This window comes from Durio zibethinus, chromosome 3, assembly GCF_047325235.1.
Source record: "Durio zibethinus cultivar Kanyao isolate XHJ-2024 chromosome 3, ASM4732523v1, whole genome shotgun sequence".
Lineage (NCBI taxonomy): Eukaryota > Viridiplantae > Streptophyta > Magnoliopsida > Malvales > Malvaceae > Durio > Durio zibethinus.
In genome coordinates, this window is record NC_143164.1 from 31998121 (window position 1) to 32021414 (window position 23294).

The window sequence follows — 23294 nt, forward strand, 5'->3', positions numbered from 1 at the left end:
TGATGGTATAATTTAACCTTTATTCTAACATAGCCAATTTTGCTTTAGGTTTTGACTTCCTTGGCACAGTAATGAATGCTAGTCAGTTATTGGGTTCTTCAAAGAAGAACATGTCAGATAAGAAAATTTTTAGTGGTGATGGAGCGATGGTGATCGAGAGAGCTATACCAATCTAGCAAATTAGGTTTTAAATTTGGTATTTTTTGAGTTTTTTTAACAATCACCGTCAGATTATTATTGTTATGGTTTTGGGACGTTGAAATTTAAAATAATGATAAATGGGTGAAATTTAGGATATTTTTATATTTTTTAGTTTGTGATGATTGTTGTAATTTTGACAATTTTGGGTATTATCATTTTTTGTTTTAAATTTTTTATAAATGATTATAACTTAACAAAGTAAAAACAAAAAAAAATTGAAAATAGAAAGATTTTGCTGTTAAATCAATATATATATATTATTGATTTTGCATAAAATGAGTACGAAAGTAAAAGAAGGAAGAAGAGAGTTCAGGTTAAAAAATTTTTTTGTTTACTACCCGTTATGTACGTGTGTCAAAATGATATGTTAGCAAAATTCAAGATATCACGTTATTAGATGCGATTGTAATTTACTTCCGTCAAAAATCTTTATTTGAGTAATTTTGAAAAAATTTGATCTTAATTTGGATCAAATTAAATATTATATTTTTAATTAAAACTTAGACTCAAATATTATATTTTAAATTGAGCATTTAGTTATATTTTCAATTGCTCAATCTTTTTTTTTTGTTTTTAAGGTAATCATGTTGGCTACTACAACTTTTAGTAAACTTATAATTGTAATTAGTTATTATATTCATTTAAAAAATAAATAAATTTAACTTAAAAAGTAGCTTTAATGGTTAAAATAATAAAAAAAATATTTAACTTTATCACTCTATTTAGGTAAATTTTAATATTTTATTATATTCAAATAAACCATTAATCTTTGATTTACATTTAAATAAATTTTTTGAATTTGATTTATATCCAAACATCTCTTAACCTTTGATTTGTTCTTAAGTAAGTGCTTAATATAAATAAATTTTTATTAGAAATTAAATATTATTTGGATAAAAAATAAAAAAAGGATTTATTTTAAGAACAAAAAAAGTATAAAGACTTGATTAAAAAATAAAATAGTTTAAGGATTTTTTTAATATTTTAACCTTAATTAATTAACAAACAAACATATAATTAAATAAATTTAATATAAATTCGATTAAACTTAAATATGATAAATTTTGAATTTAGATAAAATTCCATTGACGATTAAAATTTACTTTAATAATGAGGAAATGGCAGATACATTGAGGTGAAATAATTCATTGCGTGCTTCATTTTGTAAACAGTCGATTTTTGCTGTTTTAATTTGATAACAATGGTTAAAAGTATAATCCAAAAGCAAATTCTAGAGGACTATTATGCCTCCATTAGGAAATGGTAGGTCCATTGGAGTGATATATAACTAGCTACCAAAAAAAAAAAGGAAAAAAAAAGGAAAAATCTCGGTTAAACAAAGCTGTCGCCGCCCACCTTTGACCCATCCATGCCGCAGCCATTCAGCCCAAGCAACGGTTCCTTCTGCTTTACAGAAATTTTCCTCAACTTCGGCGGTCACGTGTATCCATCCCAATTATTACTACTATTTCCATTGATTGACCCAAATCCATCTCTGTCCTTCCAAAAACCTTTCCTTCCTTCCACTTGATCAGGTTTCTTTCTTCTCTTTTCCAATAACTTTTTAACTTTTTAGTATTAAATTATTTGAAAATCTTAATCCTGTGAATACCTTGTTGGTTCACTTTTTTTCTCAGGATTAGAGATCTTTTTGAAGTCAAACCCGGGAAATGGCCATGTATATCGTATCACGGCGACTCTCATCTGGATCCACCACCTTCCAGCTGGTCACTTCTGTACGTTACGCCACTTGCTGGAGGTACTACTCGACGTCGTTTAGGGAGGAACGAGACACTTTCGGCCCCATTAATGTTCCTTCCGATAAGTTCGTATCTCCATCTCATCTCTTTCTCTTTGTTTTACCCATTCGCACCATTAATAATTGTTATCGAAAAATACTTTTAAATAAAAAAGAGGGAATTGGTTATAATTATTGTTGTTGTCACTGTTGTTATAGATTGTGGGGAGCGCAAACTCAGAGATCATTACAGAATTTTGAAATAGGCGGCGAGCGTGAACGGATGCCTGAACCCATTATTCGTGCCTTCGGTGTTCTCAAGAAATGTGCTGCCAAGGTTCATCTCTAATCGGATTATTAAATCCAAATAATTATTGATTTTAAAGTAATTAGTAGTGATTACCATTGCATATTTGTAAGTGTATTTGGTTTGGTTTAGGTGAACATGGAGTATGGTCTTGATCCAGCCATTGGGAAAGCCATAATGCAAGCAGCCCAAGAAGTAGCCGAAGGGAAACTCAACGATCACTTTCCTCTTGTTGTTTGGCAAACCGGCAGTGGCACTCAGAGTAACATGAATGCGAATGAGGTAAGTGATTAATTATTGAGCGGAGTGAAAATTCTTGCCATTTGAAAATACTTTTTTATTTTGTAATTTTTGGAATTTCCCCAGGTTATTGCTAATAGAGCAGCTGAGATCCTTGGGCATAAACGTGGTGAAAAGTTTGTACACCCAAATGATCATGTGAACAGATCTCAATCTTCTAACGACACATTCCCAACTGTAAGTGGGACTGTTCTGCACTTTAGATTAAACTTTCACCTACACACACATATGTTGCCTCGCCTTAACATAGCAGCGTTCATACTGCCTATTTGCTTATGTTATTATTATTTTTTTTTTTATTTCTCCAGGTAATGCACATTGCAGCTGCAATGGAAATAAACTCAAGATTAATACCTAAGTTGAAAATTTTGCATTCTACTCTAAATTCAAAGGTTTGTGCGCTTTTACCACTAGTTTGTGACTTTTTTTTTTTTTTAAATGTATAATCTCTCTTTCCCTCACCTTTCTTTTCTTTTTTTTTTTTTTTTTAAATTGGTGATCTCTGCCCTATATGCCATTGTTGCAGCATGTCCTTATTTGCATTAATTATTGCACCAACATCTACTGACAAAAAGAGGATTTTTCTGGCCATGCCCGATTTCATTGATGCCAATATTTTCTTATTTGAATTCTACCTCTTTGGTTCCTTACGTTAACTTGATTCTTGCCAATGATGTTGTTTTGTGTCTTTAGTCTTTGTAATGTTATTGTCTCTTGGTTAATTGTTGCAAATCATATGTTTAGCTACGATACAACATCTATCCTTTTTTTACTTTGCTTGTAAATCTATATATATGCTACTGAGTACAATGCCTCTTAACTCTGTCATTGTGTTTTATGTTTGCTTCTATACCAGCTTGCTTTTAAATTGGATGACTTCAAACTCAAGATAAATTTTGCTTGTGTTTTTTTCACCAGTCTATTGAATTCAAAGATATTGTTAAAATTGGTCGCACTCACACTCAAGATGCAACACCTTTGACTCTTGGGCAAGAGTTTAGTGGCTATACTACACAAGTAAGTTCATTAACTAGCACTTGTTTTTATTTACTTTTGGATCAATTTATGTTTAGTGGAGGGATGGCAATGAGTGATAACTTATAATTTTGTGGTTTGCTTGCAGGTCAAGTATGGAATTGATCGGGTTTTGTGCACCCTGCCACGCATTTATCAGGTTTTCCATCATGTTTGAATGTATGGTATTCCTTTTAACCTGTTCTGACTACTGACATATAGGGATGTTTTATGACAGCTTGCACAAGGTGGTACTGCTGTGGGGACAGGATTGAATACAAAGAAAGGGTATGTGTTGCTTTAGCATTGAAGAATGCTTCTCTGATTTTGTAATTATGTCTGTTCTCCATTGTCAAATTAGATTTGGTTTTGTTTTGTTTTGTTTTGTTCTAATGTCATATTCTTGATTTATTTTACTTGGTTTGCTTTGATTATGCTCTGATTTATCAAAATGCAAGTCTTTTATGATTCATGCTTCTCTTCTAAGTTGTAAATCATGTTTTATCTTTTATATTTTATGCTCACAGGCTCTCATTGATCTGTGAATGTTTGTTAAAAACTGTTGTACCACTGCAAATTATTACTTGTTATTTTCATATTAATAGATGTTGCAGCTGTTGCCCATGGATTGAAATAGTTGTAATGTCACCAAGTTTGCAGACTGTGAACCTTAGAAAGGAAAACATTATCAAGAATGTTTACCATTATCTAAGAACAATTTTTATTGTGATAACTATGTTCTTTTAGATTGTCTCATGCTTGACTTGACAGTGCTTAATGTTAAAATTGATCTAGGTTTGATGTAAAAATAGCTGCTGCTGTAGCTGAGGAAACAAACTTGCCATTCGTCACAGCAGAAAATAAATTTGAAGCTTTGGTTAAGCTCTTAACTTTCTCTGATTAAGCTTTTATATTTTCCAATTTGTTTTAGGTTGCAGGAATTGACCACTACCATACATCTCATACAGATTTTAATGCAAAATAGTTTCACATGCATGAAATTTTGTGTTTTCTCTTTTTTTTTTTTACTTTAATCAGGCTGCACATGATGCCTTTGTTGAAACTAGTGGAGCCCTAAACACTATAGCTACATCGCTAATGAAGGTTGCAAATGACATACGCTTACTGGGAAGGTCTGTGTGCAGCTTGGATAACCACTCCTTTTCCTTTTTGTTGTTTAGCATTATTCTGATGATTTCAGCATTTTCCTTATTCAGTGGTCCCCGTTGTGGCCTTGGTGAGCTAATTCTTCCTGAAAATGAGCCTGGCAGCAGTATTATGCCTGTAAAATTTTCTTCTCAATTTCCATGGATTTATTTATTAGCAAAGTCTATTCTTTTTCTATTCTATTTGCCCTTTGAAGATTTCTCTTCTCTTATAATCTTGTTATTTTGACTGAACTTATTCTGTTTCAGGGGAAGGTGAATCCTACCCAGTGTGAGGCTCTTACTATGGTCTGTGCTCAGGTAAATTTTGTTACTATTAGTTTTTCACATTCAGATGGCATCGACTGACTGGAGAGTTTATCTGCTGGCTGTTAAACTTTCACTTTTCTTTTATCAAACTATTAACAAGATGGAAAATTTCATTGCAGGTTATGGGTAACCATGTTGCTATCACAGTGGGTGGATCAAATGGCCACTTTGAGTTGAATGTTTTCAAACCAATGATTGCTACCGCACTCCTGCATGTATGTTCTTTTGTTACAATGGTTATTGAAAAACCGCATTTCATATAATTTCAACGCTTTCAAGTTCCTATTGCATGATTTATCTTAACTACTTCTGGTTAGGCAAGCAATTTCACATACATGTAATAGTGTTTGGGCTGTTAACTTACTGTTGATACAATTTTTGCCTTTGAAAGTTCTATTAATTAATTCAGTGGAATTTTATGACTGAAAATTTAAAATTTCTGGGAAAATTAACTGCTCCTTTGAAGAGTCAAATGACTCAAATCTCTTCTTTCCTAAGATTTTATAAAAATTATTAGATATGAACTAAATGAATTTTTTCAATGAAGAATATTCTTAGAATTTGAGATTTGATGATCATGTGCTTGACCTGCCTTGAGGTTTTTCCCCCTTCGCATGCTGATAACATGGCATATTTTCATTCAATTGGTGTTTTTGATTCTTTGCTATTAGTCACTACGATTGCTGGGTGATGCATCTGCTTCCTTTGAGAAGAACTGTGTGAGGGGAATTCAAGCTAATAGGGAAAGAATTTCAAAATTACTGCATGAGGTCAGTTGATGCTACATTCTGAATATTTAAGTTTATTTTGATACCATACGACAGATTCCCAAGCTAATGATCATATGTTGTTGCTTGTGACATTTTGCATGGTCTTACAGTCTCTAATGCTTGTCACATCCTTGAACCCTGTAAGTTTTCATCTCTGTTTCCTTGTCTATTATCAGTTGTTCCACATGAGTCTTTGCATTTTGAATCACATCTCTAATTTCCTCTTTGCTTTCAGAAAATTGGATATGACAATGCTGCAGCAGTTGCCAAGAAAGCCCATAAAGAGGGGTGCACTTTGAAGGTCGGATTTGTTCTTTACCATTGTTTGGTTTTTGAACTTCTTTTCATGCAAAAGTAGTTAGCAATGACTCATCACCTAATGTGGTTAAATGTTATTCTTAATTATAACTAATCTTAATAATTTAGCTCTTATTATTAATTGCATGAAATCCGTTTTCCAAGGCTATAGTATTATGATATCGAAATTCGACTTTACTTTGGTCACATAAGTTGTGCTCAAACTGGAACTATTCAGTGTTTGTCTTAATCCTTACTTTGCATGGTTGAAATATTAAATCTGACACATTTTTTTGTGCTTATCCATGCAGGAAGCTGCATTGAAGCTTGGTGTGCTCACAAGCGAAGAATTTGACAATCTTGTGGTGCCTGAGAAAATGATTGGCCCCATCTGACTGAAGCTTTTTTGCTAGACCAGACTTGATTCTCTGACTGAAGCAATAATTGCCCAGATTTTGATTCGAAACCATTTTTCCCTTTCGGTTGGATTATGAATACCGATTATGAAATACCCGAGTTCTCTTCATGTTCTGATTATGGAAAACGATATTTTGAGGTTTTCCCATTGGCTTAGTATTGTTTAAGCATTTTATATAGTGAAAGAGTAGCCATTAATTGGCTAATAAGGGGAAAGCCTCCTTTCTGTAAGGAGACCGTGTATTGAAGGAAAGTTGAATGCCAAAATAAGAAGAGATGACATCAAGTTGCCAGCAAAACCGAAATTGGACATACTTTTTACATAACACTTCCTTAATGTTGTGATACATACAGAATTCTCTTGAATCTTGATTTATAACCAGGGGTGTCGTCTTTCATTTCATGTAGTTGCACAAAAGATATATTTTTCCTCTTAATTAAAAGATAAAAAAAGGAAGAGCATTCACTTGGAGATACAGGAAAACATTAACTAGTTCAATGATCAACACGGCTTCAAGCCTACTTTTAACAAATTTTCCATAAACATGGAGTAGAGCTTATCCCTTTGTAAGAAAACTTAAGAGGTTACTTTGCAATTCAAGCTAACAAGGTCCCACATGGCTGGAAGAAGAAATTTTCTACCATTAGCACCGTAGGCATTATAACTAGCTTTGCTCATTTGATCCACCAACAAAGTTCCTGGATACCCTGGATAAGTTCCAGTTCCAAATATCCCAGGACATGCTGTGACAGTCTCCAAAGGTGCCGGGGCGTCTCCTTGAAAATAACCGGTCTTGAATGGGTTATTGGCAGCCCCTGCAAGAAGGGTGGCAACGTTTATAATCATGCCATCGGCTCCAACACCGTTCGGTGCCACCAAGGCTTGGCCTGGAGGGCCATAAGCAGGCAGAGAATAAGGCCATGCACAAAGACCCGGACATTTGACCTAGGGTCTCCTATGTGTGCAAATACCACTCGAGCCATTGCCCCTATCGTTATGCTGTCATGGAAACCGCAAGATCCCATACAGAACCGCTCTACTGTAACATCTTTAGCAGTCAAAACTAAGTATATTCCATTAGAGTCTAACGGAAAGATTTTGCTGTCTATTTTGCCTTGGACAAAGTTGGCTATTTGGGCGCGCTTCAGGGTCTTCCCTAAAGAATATACATCACTAACTTGTTTGACAAGTATAACAGTGCTGGACACTGGTTTCCCGGCTTTGTCCTTGTATGTACTGATCGTTCTCCACCATGTCGAAACAGAAGGTCCTTGGTGAGGACCAGGGCCCGTGAAGGAAGCAAAGAAATCAGTTATGGAGTTTCTATCTTTCTGAGAGAATCCTCCATACCAAATGAGGTAAACGTTAATGCCATTTGGCTTGGTCAAGAGAGGGCCTCCATGGTATTGGATTGTGGTGGATGCAGCGGCTAAGAACAAGGTTGCTCTTGCCCTTGGCTCAGCCCTTCTGACCATGGAGCTACGGCCAAGTCAAGGACGAGGAGCAATAGCAAATAAGACCTCAAGAACATTCTGGCCATTCTCGATTGAAATGTAGATTAGAGTATGATGAGTTTCATAGGCCAAGGGACGTCCCTTTTATAGATGCTTGGAAGTCCTGGTACGTAACTAGCTAGTTTAGAACTTGATGTTGGATAACTATTACATTAATGCTACGAAGGGTTGCCTAACTTGACCTCACTTTTGCCAAAAAATACACCCAACACCTGTCATGAAAGTACGATTTTCTAACCCAATTGTATGAGAGTTAGACGATAAAGACGCATTCGAATTATGAGCCCTTACTCAAGTCTTAAAATCATTGTTCACACCTTCACATTGAACTTTGAACCAGATGCGATAGTTAACTGGAATCCACCTCTGGCAATCCAGATGAATCTGACCCTAAAAGGGACTTACATCTGCTTCAAAATTTGTGATTAATTAGTAGGACAATGACGAATTTTGATCAATAATATGTCTTTGCATTTTGATAAAAATCCTATACCACAATTGATAAGGACATGCATTTGGAGGTACGCGGCAGATGGCATACAGCAAAATAATGCAATCATTAAGCTTCTTGGATTCAGTATTGCTTTCTTCTTTGGTTCTAATTATTGAACTATACTAAACTAAAGAATTTTCTTAAAGTAGTTAAGCACCCAGGGATTTCTACTGACCTTATAAATATGCTGAAATGAAGTTGCATAACTAAAACAAAACAAAAAGAAAGAAAATCCTTATGGAATATACTATGAAAAGTACCGAAGAGGTATCAATGAAAATCGATTAAGTTAATAAAAATTGAATATTCACTTGTAAAATTTAAATTAAATTTGGTATTTATTGTCAACAGTTTCTTTTGATGGACGGTTTATAAATTTAATGCAAACGCCGTTAAAAATTATGATATGTTTTGATCTTAAAATGACCTAAAATTTCTTGTTTAAAAAAAACAAAAGCATAACAGAGAGTTTGGTCCTTGGTTGAACCCGAAACAGTGGAATTATGGGAGACTTCTTTTCTTCGCCGCTATACCTTGTGGTCGACATGGGTTGAGCCGTTAAAAGTTAACTAATCATTCGTGATTTCAACCTGTATTAAATTATAAAAATGATTAATTAGATACAAACAGTTAAATCATGTGGATGCCGCCATGCACAAGACGTCAAATACGCAATGGGCTCCATCTAATTTTAATTTCAAGGGATAACGTCACCAATAATTTTTAAAGTATAATAAAATATTTAATTTAATATTTTAATTTTAAATATTTTAAATATAATACTTAAATTATAAATTTATTAATTAATATAATATTTAAAAAATTATTTACCAATCATATGTTGTATTACATTAATTAATAAATTTATAATTTAAATATTATATTAAAAATTTTAAAATTTAAATATCATATTTAATATTTTATTATAATTTAAAAATAATTTATGATTGAAAAAGCAAAACAGTTCATGAGATAAGCATAGTTAGCATATAGCTATGCCAATGATTAATAGGAAAAGCAAGATCAAGATCAAAATCAAAGATAGAATCAAGAATCCTGTTACCTTCCCAAGGGCTAAAAAAAAAAACTTTGTAACTTGTTATTGTTTGGATTAAGCGGAAGACTTTGAAGCAGCACCACACGAGAGTGAGGCTTTGTTGACACACTACCAACTAATGCGGCAATGACAGTAGGCCTTTTCCCAGATAATTTTGATTGATCGGCATGAGAATTTACTTTCTTAATCTGAAAGATTTTTCTTCAATATATCTCCATCTCGAAAAAAATGTAGTGATTGGGCAACATTTATTTTGATGCTCTAATTGCTTTCTTTTAAGTTGCAATATATGCAAACGGGTTTCATTGTCATGAACTTGTTTAATGTTATTCCTTTTTCAATCTAATTAAATAAAATAAACAAGTTGAAAATCAATAATGTCAATTTTTGATTGAATCATGAATAAATGAGAGATTAGTTCATTTTATTGAAGATTCATGGAGTTGCTTTGTTAAAAACTCAAATTATTATCAACAGATTATTAGTCAAACTTGATTTTTAAAATCTTCTTCTTCATTTGGGTTTTTTTTAGTTGTGCATTCACAGCAACCCAATTTTTTTTAGGTTTTTAGTACTCTAAAAATTACATAGGCCCAATAATTTGTCAAACAAATGAGTCCTTTTTTTTTCTTTTTTTTTGAAAATCAAACATTCTTTTTTGTTGAAGCAAGTCTATATATTATTTTTTTACAAAATTATGTTAAAATTATCAAAATTAGTTTCTTAAACATATTCACTTCCTTCCTATTTCTAGAAATCTTTTTTTTTTGTTTGAACAACTAATCAAATGTAGTGACATTAGAAAATCTAGATAAAAAAATTGAAGTGGAGGAATTAGAAATAATTTCCAAAACTGAAAGATACCATTTTTTTTTCCAGGCTTACGGGAGCTTATATTGAGGAAAAATGGAAAATTGTTGCCCACCTGTATGGAGTCGATGACAGACGGAGTCGATGACAGACGGCTTATAGCTTGTTCAAATGTCGAATCAGGTTTGTAAATCTGATGGGAGGACGCACATCAACATTCCTCGTCAAACTTGGGATCCGCAGCAACCCTACCCGAATGATTAATCTATCCATCATGTTTCATCCCACGTTAGAGCGTACAACGGAAGTGCTGTACAGTACCCCCCCCAAAAAAAAAAAAAAGCTACCTATTAAAAGTCTTAATATTTTCCCTTTAGAAGCGGCAGTTTCGGTATACTATATTATATGTAGTCATTCGCATATGTTATGGACCTAAAGGAGAGTCCTGAATCCCACATCGAACATAATAAGAGAGTCACTGGGGTATAAAAGAGTTCACACCATTTTCGCCTTGTGAGGCGCCTTTTTGTAGGACAAAACCGTGAGGTCAGGGGGCCAGAGCGGACAATACCTCACAAGGGTGTGAACCGTGGCAAAAAGGCTGATCTGGGATGCCGGAAGGGTTAATGCCCGGGTCCCGGAGCCGCGCGGATTCGGAGCTTAAGTCTCGACCCGTGACAAGTGGTATCAAAGTCAGCCATAAACCGTTCGATCCACGCCGAGCGCCTCGAGGGAGGTAGACAGGGTGGCCGGCCTCCGTGACAAAGACGTCACGAGGTTGGATGCGGGAGAATGTCACGGACCTAAAGGGGAGTCCTGAATCCCACATCGAACATAATAGAAGAGTCCTTGGGGTATAAAAGGATTCACACCATCTCCGCCTTGTGAGGCGCTTTTTGTAAGACAAAACCGTGAGGGCAGGGAGTCAAAACGGACAATACCTCACAAGGGTGTGAACCGTGACGAGAAGGTTGATCTGAGACACCGGAAGGATGAATGCCCGGGTCCTGGAGTCACGCGAGTTCGGAGCTTGAGTCTCGACCCGTGACACATACACTTGGTAAGAAGAAATAAAAATGGAAGGATGGGGAAGGGGTAAAGAAGAAAAAAAAAAGTAGAAAGAAAAATTTTTTGCTTTGCATTTGATACAAAAAATTAAAAAGAAAAAGAAAAAAATAGATTAAAAGTAAAATTGTAAATAAAATTGTTAGTTTAAGTTGAATGGATTTTTATTTTTCACATTTGTAAGAATTGAATTTATATCGAAAAAAAATGTGTAAATTCTGTCATTTTCTTTCTTTTCTCTTACTTTACTTTTATCCAAATAAAGAAAAAATGAAAAAAACAGAGACTAATTTTTTCTTTCAGACTTTCCTTTCTTCCTCTTTCTTTCCTACCCATCACAACATGAATTGTTAAATCAAAACCATATCAAAAGGATTTGCTGTGCGAAGTTATATATTTTGCTGGAACAAAATGATACTTTCAGAATGACATTAAGTCAGTCCTTATATTTTTTATTACTGCTGCCCCCATCAAACCCCTACTATATCCAGTAAATCACCGTGGTGTAGTAGACATACCCGTTTTATTATTTCCCTTTCCTTTCCTAGCATTTTCATGATTTCCTTTGCACAAAGAGCTAGGAATAGTCGAAAAATTATTGTTCCTTAGATCTGCTTCTCCTTTTGGAACGCAAAAATAATAAGTACATATAAAAATAGGATATGATCCTAACGTTTGAATTATAGCCATGCAACCATATCAAACCCCTTGCGCGTCATGCGTTGTTCATCATAATCCATGCACGTTACATCTACTAAGAACCCAGAAAGCGCAATAAAAATTCAGACCTTTTTTTCCCTACATTCCCTACCTTAATTTCGTGGTTTTTCAAAAGGGGCAGGTAGCAAACATTTTACAAAGGTATTAATGAATGAGTGATTTAGAAATCAACGAAACCACAAAATAATTTTGCCATAATATAAATAATCCAAAGACAAAACCAGTAAACTGAAAACAAAAATCATGAAACCTTAATCCAACTAAAAGAACTGGTTCAAATATTTAACCAAAAACAGCACACTGGCTCGACAAAATTACTTGAACATTCTATATATTAAGTCACAGTCGATCATCAATCTTCAGTAGGGGATCTTACTTGTTACTCCTTGGACTTCTTGGACTTCTTGGAAGTACTTAATAGATCAAACAAAGGTACACAAATATTATACCACCTGAATGCTGATCATTTAGCAAAAGAAATATGATCTCAAAATATACTTACTCGACTGGTTGAGCAGTAGTGGTAGGTGCTGTTGCTGCTGCTGGCTTATCTCCTCCAGGTCCCTGTTGAAAAAAATAACATGAAAACCCACATCATAATTTGAGATGACGGAATTTTACTCAAAAATAATATTAAGTATTTAACATCATTGATAATAATATCCGAACAACCAATCATGAAAAATGACAATAATTAAACAAAAAAGATCAAAGAATTTCAGGCAAGGAACATCTACAGTTTCCATAAAAATAGAAAAATATAAAGAAAAGGAAACAGGAAAAAAAATTATTATGCTGAGTCAAGCCAGAAGCACCACATAGTACAGAAGCTCTTACCTGGGCCAAACGCTCCTCCCTCCTAGCAAATTTTCTCTCCCTGCTTGCCTTATTCTTAGCCCTCTTAGCTTCGAACTGGTCAGACAATGTCTTCTCTCTGGCCTTCTCTGCTTTAGATTTGTGGATGCTCTCCATGAGGACTCTCTTGTTCTTAAAAACATTACCCTTGACTTTCATGTACATGTCATGGTACATGTGCTTGTCAATCTTTTTTGATTCCCTATACTTGCGAAGCAAGCGTCTGAGAACACGCATTCTTCTCATCCACAAGACCTTTGTGGGCAACCTTGCCTCCCTGGTACCCTTGCGCTTACCTAGAATCGACATAGAAGTTAAAACCCAGATAATCAATACATACATTTTCCCAAGATGCATCACAACTTTCTTATGGCTAACAAACGACACCTAGCAGGATAAAAATCTCAACGATACTTCATTTAATCTTTTATTTATATGATTTTGGGCATCCTAACTTCAAAAACATGACTGAGTAATCAAGAATATAATCTGATTTCAACATGGTAAATAATTTGTGTGCATGTAACAAAGTTATTAAAATACTCTGCGCCTATAAATAACATCAAATCCAGTAAATCTCATATTCACAAAGTAAATTAAAAAAACAAACCATATCCAGAATGGCGTCCCTTTCTCTTGGCTTCCTTCATGCGACGTGCACGAGATCGAGAGTGAATCTTGGTTGGCTTCCTGATGATAAAACCATCTTTAACCAACTTCCTTATGTTCTGGCCTGCTCTTTCCAATTCAAATAAGAAAATAATGATAATCAAGCAATAAAAAACAGAACAACATTTTTTGCTAGAGTGAAAGAAAATAACCAAAAATAACATGAAGGAGTAAATGGAATATTCAATCTGTTAAGAAAAACATATTACATCAACTTGAACTTGCTATCAATTGTTCAGAGTCTACAGCTAAGAAAATATGAAGAATCCTTTTTTACATATTAGTGGAGCAAACAAGAAATTAACAATGTGTCTGTCAAAGTAAATTATTCATTAGGCAAATGATAGAAATGAGATTGATTCAAGTGCACCCTATTACTCCAACGTATACATACAAGGGCGAAGCAGAAAACGGTAGTATGTGAAATTTTGATATTTCTCATGCGGAAAACTGGTAATCCCTGATCTTTTCTAATTTTTTCCAACTAATATTTGGAAACAGTTAACAAATAAACAATGGAATAATTAGAGACTAAGGCTCATATCCGCAAACTATATAAAACTTTGCTGTTACAAATCACTAATCAGAAAAAAAAAAAAAAAACGAAATGCTGTCAATATTATATATTCAATTCCTGAAAGTTTAAAACTTCGGCGTCTCAGCTTTCATTTTCCAGCAACTGCTTAAACCACAGTTAAATTATATAAATATTTATATGCATATACCTCAGTTAATATATATATATATATATATACACACACAAATATATGCTCTGAGCTTCATTTTCACCAATTTATTTGGCAACAAACGACGCAAACGCAAGAGAAGAAGAAGACGTACGGGAATTGGCCATGGAGATCTCGTTGACTTCATTTGGATCCAGCCAAACCTTTCCTTTTCCGCACTTTAGAACGCTCGCTGAGAGCCGTTTCTGGAGCTTAAGCGAAACCATTTCTTCCTTTCTCTTTCTCTATCTGTTTGGTGTGCAGCCGGCGGCTGCTGTTCGCAGAAAAGGGAAAGAAATTGGAGATAGGGACTTACTTATAGGACCGCAATAACTCTAGGGTTTAGGGGAGCTGCTGGTTTTCCTTCCTGTTTGGACCGGGTAGGGGTCCGGGTTTATAACATTAATGGTGAGGGGTTCATGCTCGGGTCATGGTTATACTTTTATGGGCCTTTCTAGTCCAAACAATATTGTTGTGGGCCACATTTAATTATACGAAGAAGGCCTTAGGTTAGCCTTGGAGAACTGCAAAATTTAACAACCCAAAAGAATTTTAAATCCAAAAAAAAGTAATAAAATTATTTTAATAGGATTTAATTTGATTAATTCATTTAATTTTTTATTATTTTTAAATTATACTTTTGAATTTGAATAACCGTTCCAGTGACCAGAACTTCCGCATTGTACGGTCTTGATGCATCAAAAGCAATAGAGATAGCTGGGTAGTTCAAGTTCCAGGGATTCAGATTTTGAGCTTGACTGCAGTTCACTGCCCTTCTGGTTATAACCTTGATTTGAGCCAAACCCAAGTTGGACAGAGTAAAATCAAATAATGATCAACCGTCAGATCGTATATGAGTCCTGGATCATGGGCTTTGTCTGGGTCCAGGTGTCCCGCCCATGGCCCAAGCGTCACCAACCTTCAGATCCTTCTCATCTAGCAGTGCTTGGCCATCTTGATCTTAGGTGTAAGAAGTGGTAATTAGAGCTGATCGTATCATAGCTGGGGACCACTCAGGTCGGTCGCCATTCGGAAGTGCAGCGATTTCTGACACGTGTGGGCAGGCTATTGAATACCCGATTCCATATTAAACTCGGTCCGCCTGGGATCTTCAGGTAAATCTGTCGGTGAAACACATCATGATAAACCGCTAGGATGTCCACACCTGGCGCAATCAGATCTGGGTTCATAACGTTAATTGAAATCTGATTGGGCCCGTGGGAAGAGAAAGAAGCCACCACAGGCGCTGGTTTGGTCCCTATCTGGGTCCCACGAAATGACATCATGGCCGTCCGATTTTGGGCAGATCTCATTAATCCAAAGGACCTATTTAAATAGATTATAAGATTGAATTATGATAAGATTAAAAATAATAATAAAAATAAAAATAAATATTATAATTGTGATATTAAAATTAATAATTAGATATATATTTAAATGTAAAAATAGTACTGAAATGAATTGTGATAAGAAGATAAATTGATTATTAAAGATATTAAATTAAAATATGTATATAATTAAAATTTTAAATTATTTAATATTTATAAAATTTATTTATTATATAAAAATTTCTAATAAATAATAAATTTATTTATGATATTAAATTAACAAAAAATATTTCAAGATTTTTAAATAAAAAATTAAAATAAATAATAAATAATAAAAATATTTTCAGTATCACAGTATCTTGAAAGGATAAAATTGGAAAGCAAAAAGAAAATAATGTGACTGGTATTTGACTGGCATTTGAACAAATGCACTGATGGGTCATTTGGGAAAAAAAGCTCTAGTGCGCACCTACTCCCATAATAATTGTGTCACGGACTTAAAGAAGAGTCATGAATCTCATATCAAACATAATAAGAAGATCACTGAGGTATAAAATGATTCACACCATTTTCGCCTTGTGAGATGCTTTTTGTAGGACAAAACCGTGAGACCAGAGGAGACCAGAACGGATAATACCTCACAAGAATGTGAATCGTGACGGTCAGACTGATTCAGGACGTCGGAAGGGTGAATGCCTTAGCCCCGGAGCTGCACGGGTTCGGAGCTTGAGTCTCGACCCATGACAAGTAGTATTAGAGTCAACCCTAAATTGTTCGATCCACGCCAAACACTTCGAGAGAGGTAGGCAGGATGGTCAACCTCCGTGACGAGGGCGTCACGAGGTTGAATGAAGGAGAATATCACGAACTTAAAGAAGAGTCATGAATCTCATATCGAACATAATAGAAGGGTCACTGGGGTATAAAAGGGTTCACACCACCTTTGTCTTGTGAGATATTTTTTGTAAAATAAAATTATGAGATCAGAGGGATCTAGAGCGGATAATATCTCACAAAGATATGAACCGTGATGATCAGACTGATTCGAGACGTCAAAAAAATAAATATTCGAATCTCGAAATCGCACAAATTTAAAATTTGAGTCTCGACCCGTAACAACTGCATCTCACTTTAAAATTTAAGTCTCGATCCGTAACAACTGCACCTCAGTGGTGCTTCAGTTGCCTCCAAATGGACCCTTAATTCGAGCGGATTCCCTAATTGCCGATGCGGGCATCAAATAAGCATTAGTGACCGATACTTCACCCATACGTGACACGTTGGCAACCACCATTCCAACCCCACCAGCTTTTTTCACCACCAATCCTTCGACACACGTGTAACTTCACACGATTACATACCGTGATCTTGCCACGTACAAGCTCTAGGTCAATCGAATAAGGGAAACAAGCATCAGCAGGAAGAAAAGTACTACCCCGCGTAAATCAACAGCCAATATGTATTAGCCAAGCCAACCCCATTGTAAAGTGAAGACCCACTGACAATGGTACCATCATCGAGATATAAATCAGCAAGGAATTTTCTATCAAAGGTAGTTGTACCGACGGTGGTGATCCAAGGAGCAAATTGGTTACGCTTCAAAGGGTGGAGCCAAAATTCCCTGCGGAAGAGGACACAAAAATGCTTCTCTCCATTGCACCAAACGAAGCCATGGCCACCACGTCATTTTCATACGGTAGCGGCTTATTAGTTCCGAAGGACATAGATCCCACATCAACGCCGTCCTCAACGGCACTGTTAAAGTCGGCGAAGATATCTGATTCCATGCATCCGTTCTCTTAACAAACTTTATATGTAGCTATTCTAGCTTTCTGAGCAATTCCGGCGATGACTCCACTCGCGAATCTTAGAAAAGAGAAGATTTTGGTGGCGTGCCCTGTTACAGTGGAGGCTGTATGCGTGCCATGGTTGATGGTGTCTCTGGTGGATTTGAGGTTGTTGTCATTGCTTTGGAGGATGCCGTTTTGATAGCCGTCGATGAAATAACGGGCTCCAATAAATTTTTTGCTGCATAGCATTTTGGGGAACTGTTAACCTTTGATGTATTCTCCTTTCCATCTAGAAGGGACAGGTGCCACATTTTTATCGTGAAAATTGTGTCATTTAGGCCAAATGCCATTGCCAAGAAGGCTAATAATGACACTGGAATCGGAATAGGATTCGTCCATAAGGCCTTTAATTGCTTTGGCGGTGTCTAGCCGAAGGAAGTAAGGAGAACGGGTTGTATGGATTTGGCTAATTCGGTCAGGGAAAACACTAAGAATTCCATGCCGTGTTTTTAACTCTTGGGCTGCTTGTTGTGTTAGTTTAGCAGAGAAGCCATGGAAAACTACTTTGTAGATGTGAAGAATATTGTCAGTTTTTTGTGTTTAGGAAGTGGTAGGATTTCTGGAAGACAAGATGTTAGAACTTAGGCTTTTTAAAGCTGTACCACTATTCAACTCCGGAAAACCTAAATGGTTTGAGGTCATTTTCAAAGCGGACAATGAAGTTTTAAGTTTGCAGGGTGTGGGTTTCCAAGGAAACAACACTGAAGGAAATAAACACAGTTAAAACAAGAGTCCAGCTGAAGAAAGCCATTTGGGAAGAGACTTTACCAAGAGAGAAGTGATGATTAAGAAGAGATTGACGATTTCTGAAGGAAAGATTTGTCTTCATCTATATAGTCGAAAAATAGTATGAAAGGCATTTAACATAAGAAGAGACAAAAATATCTTTAATTAGGTCGATAAGAGGCTTTGAACTAATGCATCAATATATCTATAAATCGAAAGAGAATTGAATGGAAGGATTAATGATTATATATTAGATTCGAATTAAATTTCAAATCGAATGAAAAAAATTTGAATCAAACCGAATTATATATATATTTTAATTTTTATATATATTTTAAATTTTATAAAATAAAAAAATAATTTTATATTAAAATTTACTTAAATATATTAAAATTTTAAAAATCAATAAATCAAATCGAATCAGTAAAATTTGGTTTGATTTGAATTGAATGAAAATTCGATTCGGATTTAAATTGAATTTTAAAATTTTATAATATTATATAATATCTGAAAAAATCGAATTGATCTATTATCATCATTAATTTTATGTATCAAATATGATTTTAATTGGATTATGTTAAGCTTATATATTGAGACATTACTGATAGCAATGTCTGCCAAGTCTATGTATTAATATTTCATAAAAGAAAAAAAAGGCTAATGGGTGAAACTCCCCCACCCCCCTTTTATTTAACAATTTCATCTTTTTTCGTTTTTCCTTTTCAATTTGGAATGACTATAAAATTTTTTCTGGCCAGAAATTTTTACTTCGTTTTTTTTTGGCCGTCAAACGAAGAATTACTAGTTTTATAATTGTGAATTATACTTGTGAAAAAAAAAATCAAAATAAACGGAGGAGTTGAAGCTGGAAGCAGCGTTGGCAAGCCACGTGGTTCTTGGGACTCTGAACGTAACGCCTAGTGAGTTCTAATGCCTTTTATATTTCACATTGAAAATTAACTCGTGCTATGCATGCGGGTTAATTTGTCCACATTTGTATATTTATTATATGCAATAAAAATTATATGCAAATACCAAAATAAAAGGTACAATTTATAGAAAAAATGAAAATTATGCAGGTATCTTTTAAAAAATAATACTCAAAATACCAATAAGATATTTATATTTAATGAAAATCTAGAAATGTAATCTCTCAAAATATAATAGATCATTTTAAAAATTTATGCCTCACCTTGACAACAAAGATTATTGTAACTCAATTTAATTGGTATTACCTTTCCTTTTGATCATAACCAAAAAATCGTACAAGGGGGTAACCTTAATTATTGTATCTATGCATGTATGTATTTTTTTTTTTTAATATTGAAAGTAATATAATATTAACAATACACTTTCTCTTCTCTCCAAAAAAAAAAAAAAAACATTTTCTCCTATCCGGAAAGCTCTCTTAATAACCAGCCATTATCACTGGCAGACTAGGCAAAAGATATTATAAAAATGACTTGTCTTAAAATGGAAATTATGACAAATACACAGGCTTAAATTAAAAAGTTAGACTAACGGTAGGCATCAGGATTCCCCGAGAGATGAGCTTCAACTGCCTTGAACATTTTCAAAGCCTTTTCCTAATTGCCAACCTTGATTTGCTCTTCTTGTTACTCCATATGCACTATAAAACCGAATACTGGTTTTTATATATAGGTCATTTTCAAGTAGTGGAAATTGGCGGGTTAGTTGCTTGAAATGCTAGCTTTTAAATCACTTAAGAAAAGATTATTCAATATGTACTGTGTCCGTCCAAGCACCGGAGGATTATATATACGTATGTGAATACCTATTATTATATTAGAAAACAGTTGTCCTTGAACACATTCATGGAATATTTAGTTCTTTTTTTTGGCCAAAATTCATGTAATACTTTTATTACTTAGTGCTACCCAAATCTGCATATCTTTTGCCATCGTGCAACCAAATCACTCTAAAGCCTCTTTCTTTTATTGGTTAATCATTGGCAAATTACTCCAACCTTCATACTATATATGTATAAAAGACAATTAGGGTAGCCCTGCACTGTACTTCATCCAATTTTATACTATATTTGTTCTCTTTGCGCTTAGTGCTCACGGTATTGAATAGTTACAGTCGTAGCCATATGGCTATCACCCGTCTCTTGTTCGCTACCTCCTTGCTTCTTTGTTCACTGCTTGTCATTGCTTCTGCCAACGACTATAGTTATGATTCATCCAAAAACCAACCATATGATTATGTTAGAAAACCACAAGGAGAAGAAAAGCCTGATCAACAGGGCACGGAGCTTCCGGACATCTATCCACCAAAGCCTGAAGTTCTCCCAGTTGGTGTTGAAGGGCTTGTTTTATGTAAATCAGGTCCTAAGTATTATCCAATTCAAGGTAATATTTGACACACACTTACTATTTAACCTTTCATATGTATGATTAAAGGTTTAGACCCTATTAAACCCAGTTTAGTTCCTTTCGTGCATGTAATCATCGTTACGAACTATCATCCAATAGGTTTAAGATTGAATCCCAACATTTGCAATACTTTCTCTTAACCCCAAACCGGGAACCTATGTATAAAAAAGAAATTAGAACTTGTTTTTTTAGAAATGTCATAAATTTTTAAGAGTACTGCCTCTAATTCAATTCATGTTTTTGCTCAAATTTGTTTCCATGAGCACAGGAGCTTTGGCAAGGATAACCTGTCTAGCTGTTGACGACAATGGGTACGAGAAACCTCACTCCGTTTGCAGCGGAGAAACTGATGCAAAGGGTTACTTCTTTGCAACATTGTCTCCCTTAGGCCTTGACAACGACCAGTTCACCAAGTTCACGGAGTGCAAGGCATTTCTTGAAAGCTCTCCATTGGAGACCTGTAACGTTCCGGTGGATGTCAACAAAGGGATTAGTGGCGCTACTCTTTCTGATTTCCGTGTTCTAAGTCAGAAGAGGATGAAACTTTACTCCGTTGGACCTTTCTTCTTCACCTCTGAACCTAACTCAGTCTCTAATGGCTACTAAACAGCTTAATTTTTTTTCACCCATTTTGTTATTGAAGAAGTCAAGTATTGGGTTGATTCTTTTACGTCTTTATTATTATTTTCTCTCTTCATTTGATTTGTTCTTGTTGTGTAACCATGATTTAGTTGGTGGGCTAATCACCAGAAACGAGCAAAGAGCTTTGCTCTGTTAATAATTTCAGAATGTGCTTTTAATTTTTGCACACTAATGTTTAATGTTTTATTTCCCTCTTTTCCTAAAAAACAACTTGCATTTCGTAAGTATAATAATGTTCTTCAGTATCAATAATCATTTGTCACCTATGTTCTCAATTATAGCATAGAATTCCCAGAAAGAATAGTTTTTCTCTAGGCTGCTTACAAAGTAATATATGGACATTGACTGAATTGGTAGGCGGTTTGGGTATATGTTTTGAATGTAAAGAATGAGAAAGAATGCATAGGAAAAAAAAAAGGAATAATAAAGAATAATCTTGCCTATATTTGCAGTCCGAAATCGACCGACGTTTGTCACAGTTTAAAGGAATATAAATAAAATTAACATTCGTCAAAATAAAATTTAATTCAATTGATTCATATAATTATTTTTAAAATATGATATTTAGTAAGTTAAAATTAAATTTTAATACTTATAATATTTTTATTTTATATTAAAAAATAAACAGACACCCCCATCTAAATGGTTTAATTACTGAAATTCTGAAAAGAACGTAATTTTTTTTAATGAAAAAGAATGTAGCTTATTATGCTTATTTTGTTTTGAATAAAAATTTTGGGCCAACTTCAATTGTTTTGGACTCAATTGGTTAAAAATCCATGGGAAAGTTAAAGTTTATCAATGTGGATATAAAGCATAAATAAGGTAATAATCAGTCGTGTCACATGTCAAGAAATAGGACAGCAACAATATCAGTTAATTTCATTTCATTCTGACCGCTTAATTAAGGTTTTTTTTTTTCTTCTTTCATAAAACAAGTTCAATGATTACAAGAAGTCAAAAATAAATAAAACAAGTAGGTCATACTACAAAATGGTTAAAGGATAAATTTATAGCCTAGAAATTGAAATTTATCACTATATTTTGATTTGACTGAAATTCATCACTATATTTTTATTTTTGATAAATTTTGGACTACAACTTATAAAAAATTCTGTTAGTATATTTATAATTAATTTTGAGTGAATAAAAATATGATGTGAAAATTCATCATGTAAAAATGCATAAGTGACGTGACAAATTAAAAAAAGTTATTATTTGTTATTTAATGAAATTTAACTAAAACAAATACTTTTCGAATATTAAATTTAAAACAATTTTAAAAAATAATTTTTAATTTATCAATAGAAAGAAGTGTGGTAAAAAATAAAAAATTAAATATGAAGAAATAGAGAGAGACAACAATTTGAAATAAAAGAAAGGATGAAATTAGAATAAAAATATTTTGTTATTGGGGTTATACTCCATGTTGTATTTCATGGACAATTAATGATTTATTGTATAAGTTATAATTTTGTTAAATTAACATCCTTTCGACACTTGACATTATAACCACTTTGGATGCTCCATAAGAATCTCTATCCTAATTCCTTTCCAGCTACTCTCTCTCTCTATTTTCTTCTCATTTAGTTTTTTTTCTCCTCTTTGTTAAATTAGAATTAATTTTTTTAAAAAAATATTTTACATTTTATATTTAAAAGTATTTAGTTTAATATAAATTTCCATAAAAAAAAAATAACGTTCATGTAATGTGGCTCATCAAATATAAATTTTTACATGTTGAATATCCATATTCCATAATATACTAACAAAATATTTTGTTTTTATTAAGTATGGTCTAAAAATTATAAAAAGAAAATAAAGGTATTTTTGTCTCTCCAAAATTTATTACCTCTTACCAGTTATTGTATGTTTTATGTCTCCAAATTAAGCTAGGGCTTCCTACATATCATAATGAATATTG

The 23294-nt window shown here is 33.9% G+C and overlaps 3 protein-coding genes and 2 pseudogenes across 3 annotated transcripts; 2 read left to right on the top strand and 3 right to left on the bottom strand.

The window, feature by feature from the left end:
* Positions 1 to 1515: 1515 nt before the first annotated feature.
* Positions 1516 to 6818, top strand: LOC111283500 (fumarate hydratase 1, mitochondrial). Its single transcript, XM_022872087.2, has 18 exons — positions 1516 to 1736; positions 1839 to 2026; positions 2159 to 2276; positions 2379 to 2528; positions 2613 to 2723; positions 2855 to 2938; positions 3465 to 3563; positions 3670 to 3720; positions 3799 to 3848; positions 4356 to 4437; positions 4599 to 4693; positions 4778 to 4844; positions 4976 to 5026; positions 5155 to 5250; positions 5707 to 5805; positions 5916 to 5945; positions 6041 to 6106; positions 6414 to 6818. Exons 2-18 carry the CDS (start codon positions 1872 to 1874, stop codon positions 6495 to 6497), a joined length of 1488 nt encoding a protein of 495 aa, XP_022727822.2. The 5' UTR covers positions 1516 to 1736; positions 1839 to 1871; the 3' UTR covers positions 6498 to 6818.
* A 109-nt stretch (positions 6819 to 6927) lies between these two features.
* Positions 6928 to 8183, bottom strand: LOC111283501 (protein EXORDIUM-like 2; annotated as a pseudogene).
* A 4169-nt stretch (positions 8184 to 12352) lies between these two features.
* On the bottom strand, positions 12353 to 14792 carry LOC111283921 (large ribosomal subunit protein eL19y-like). Its single transcript, XM_022872605.2, has 5 exons — positions 14544 to 14792; positions 13645 to 13767; positions 13017 to 13330; positions 12682 to 12743; positions 12353 to 12592 (listed from the first exon to the last, which is right to left on the bottom strand). The coding sequence occupies exons 1-5, from the start codon at positions 14653 to 14655 to the stop codon at positions 12559 to 12561; spliced, it is 645 nt and encodes a 214-aa protein (XP_022728340.1). The 5' UTR covers positions 14656 to 14792; the 3' UTR covers positions 12353 to 12558.
* A 2141-nt stretch (positions 14793 to 16933) lies between these two features.
* LOC149519754 (subtilisin-like protease SBT1.6) lies at positions 16934 to 17543 on the bottom strand. Its single transcript, XM_089757833.1, has 3 exons — positions 17452 to 17543; positions 17192 to 17377; positions 16934 to 17099 (listed from the first exon to the last, which is right to left on the bottom strand). Exons 1-3 carry the CDS (start codon positions 17541 to 17543, stop codon positions 16934 to 16936), a joined length of 444 nt encoding a protein of 147 aa, XP_089613959.1.
* A 2902-nt stretch (positions 17544 to 20445) lies between these two features.
* Positions 20446 to 21638, top strand: LOC111283956 (protein SEED AND ROOT HAIR PROTECTIVE PROTEIN pseudogene; annotated as a pseudogene).
* Positions 21639 to 23294: the final 1656 nt, after the last annotated feature.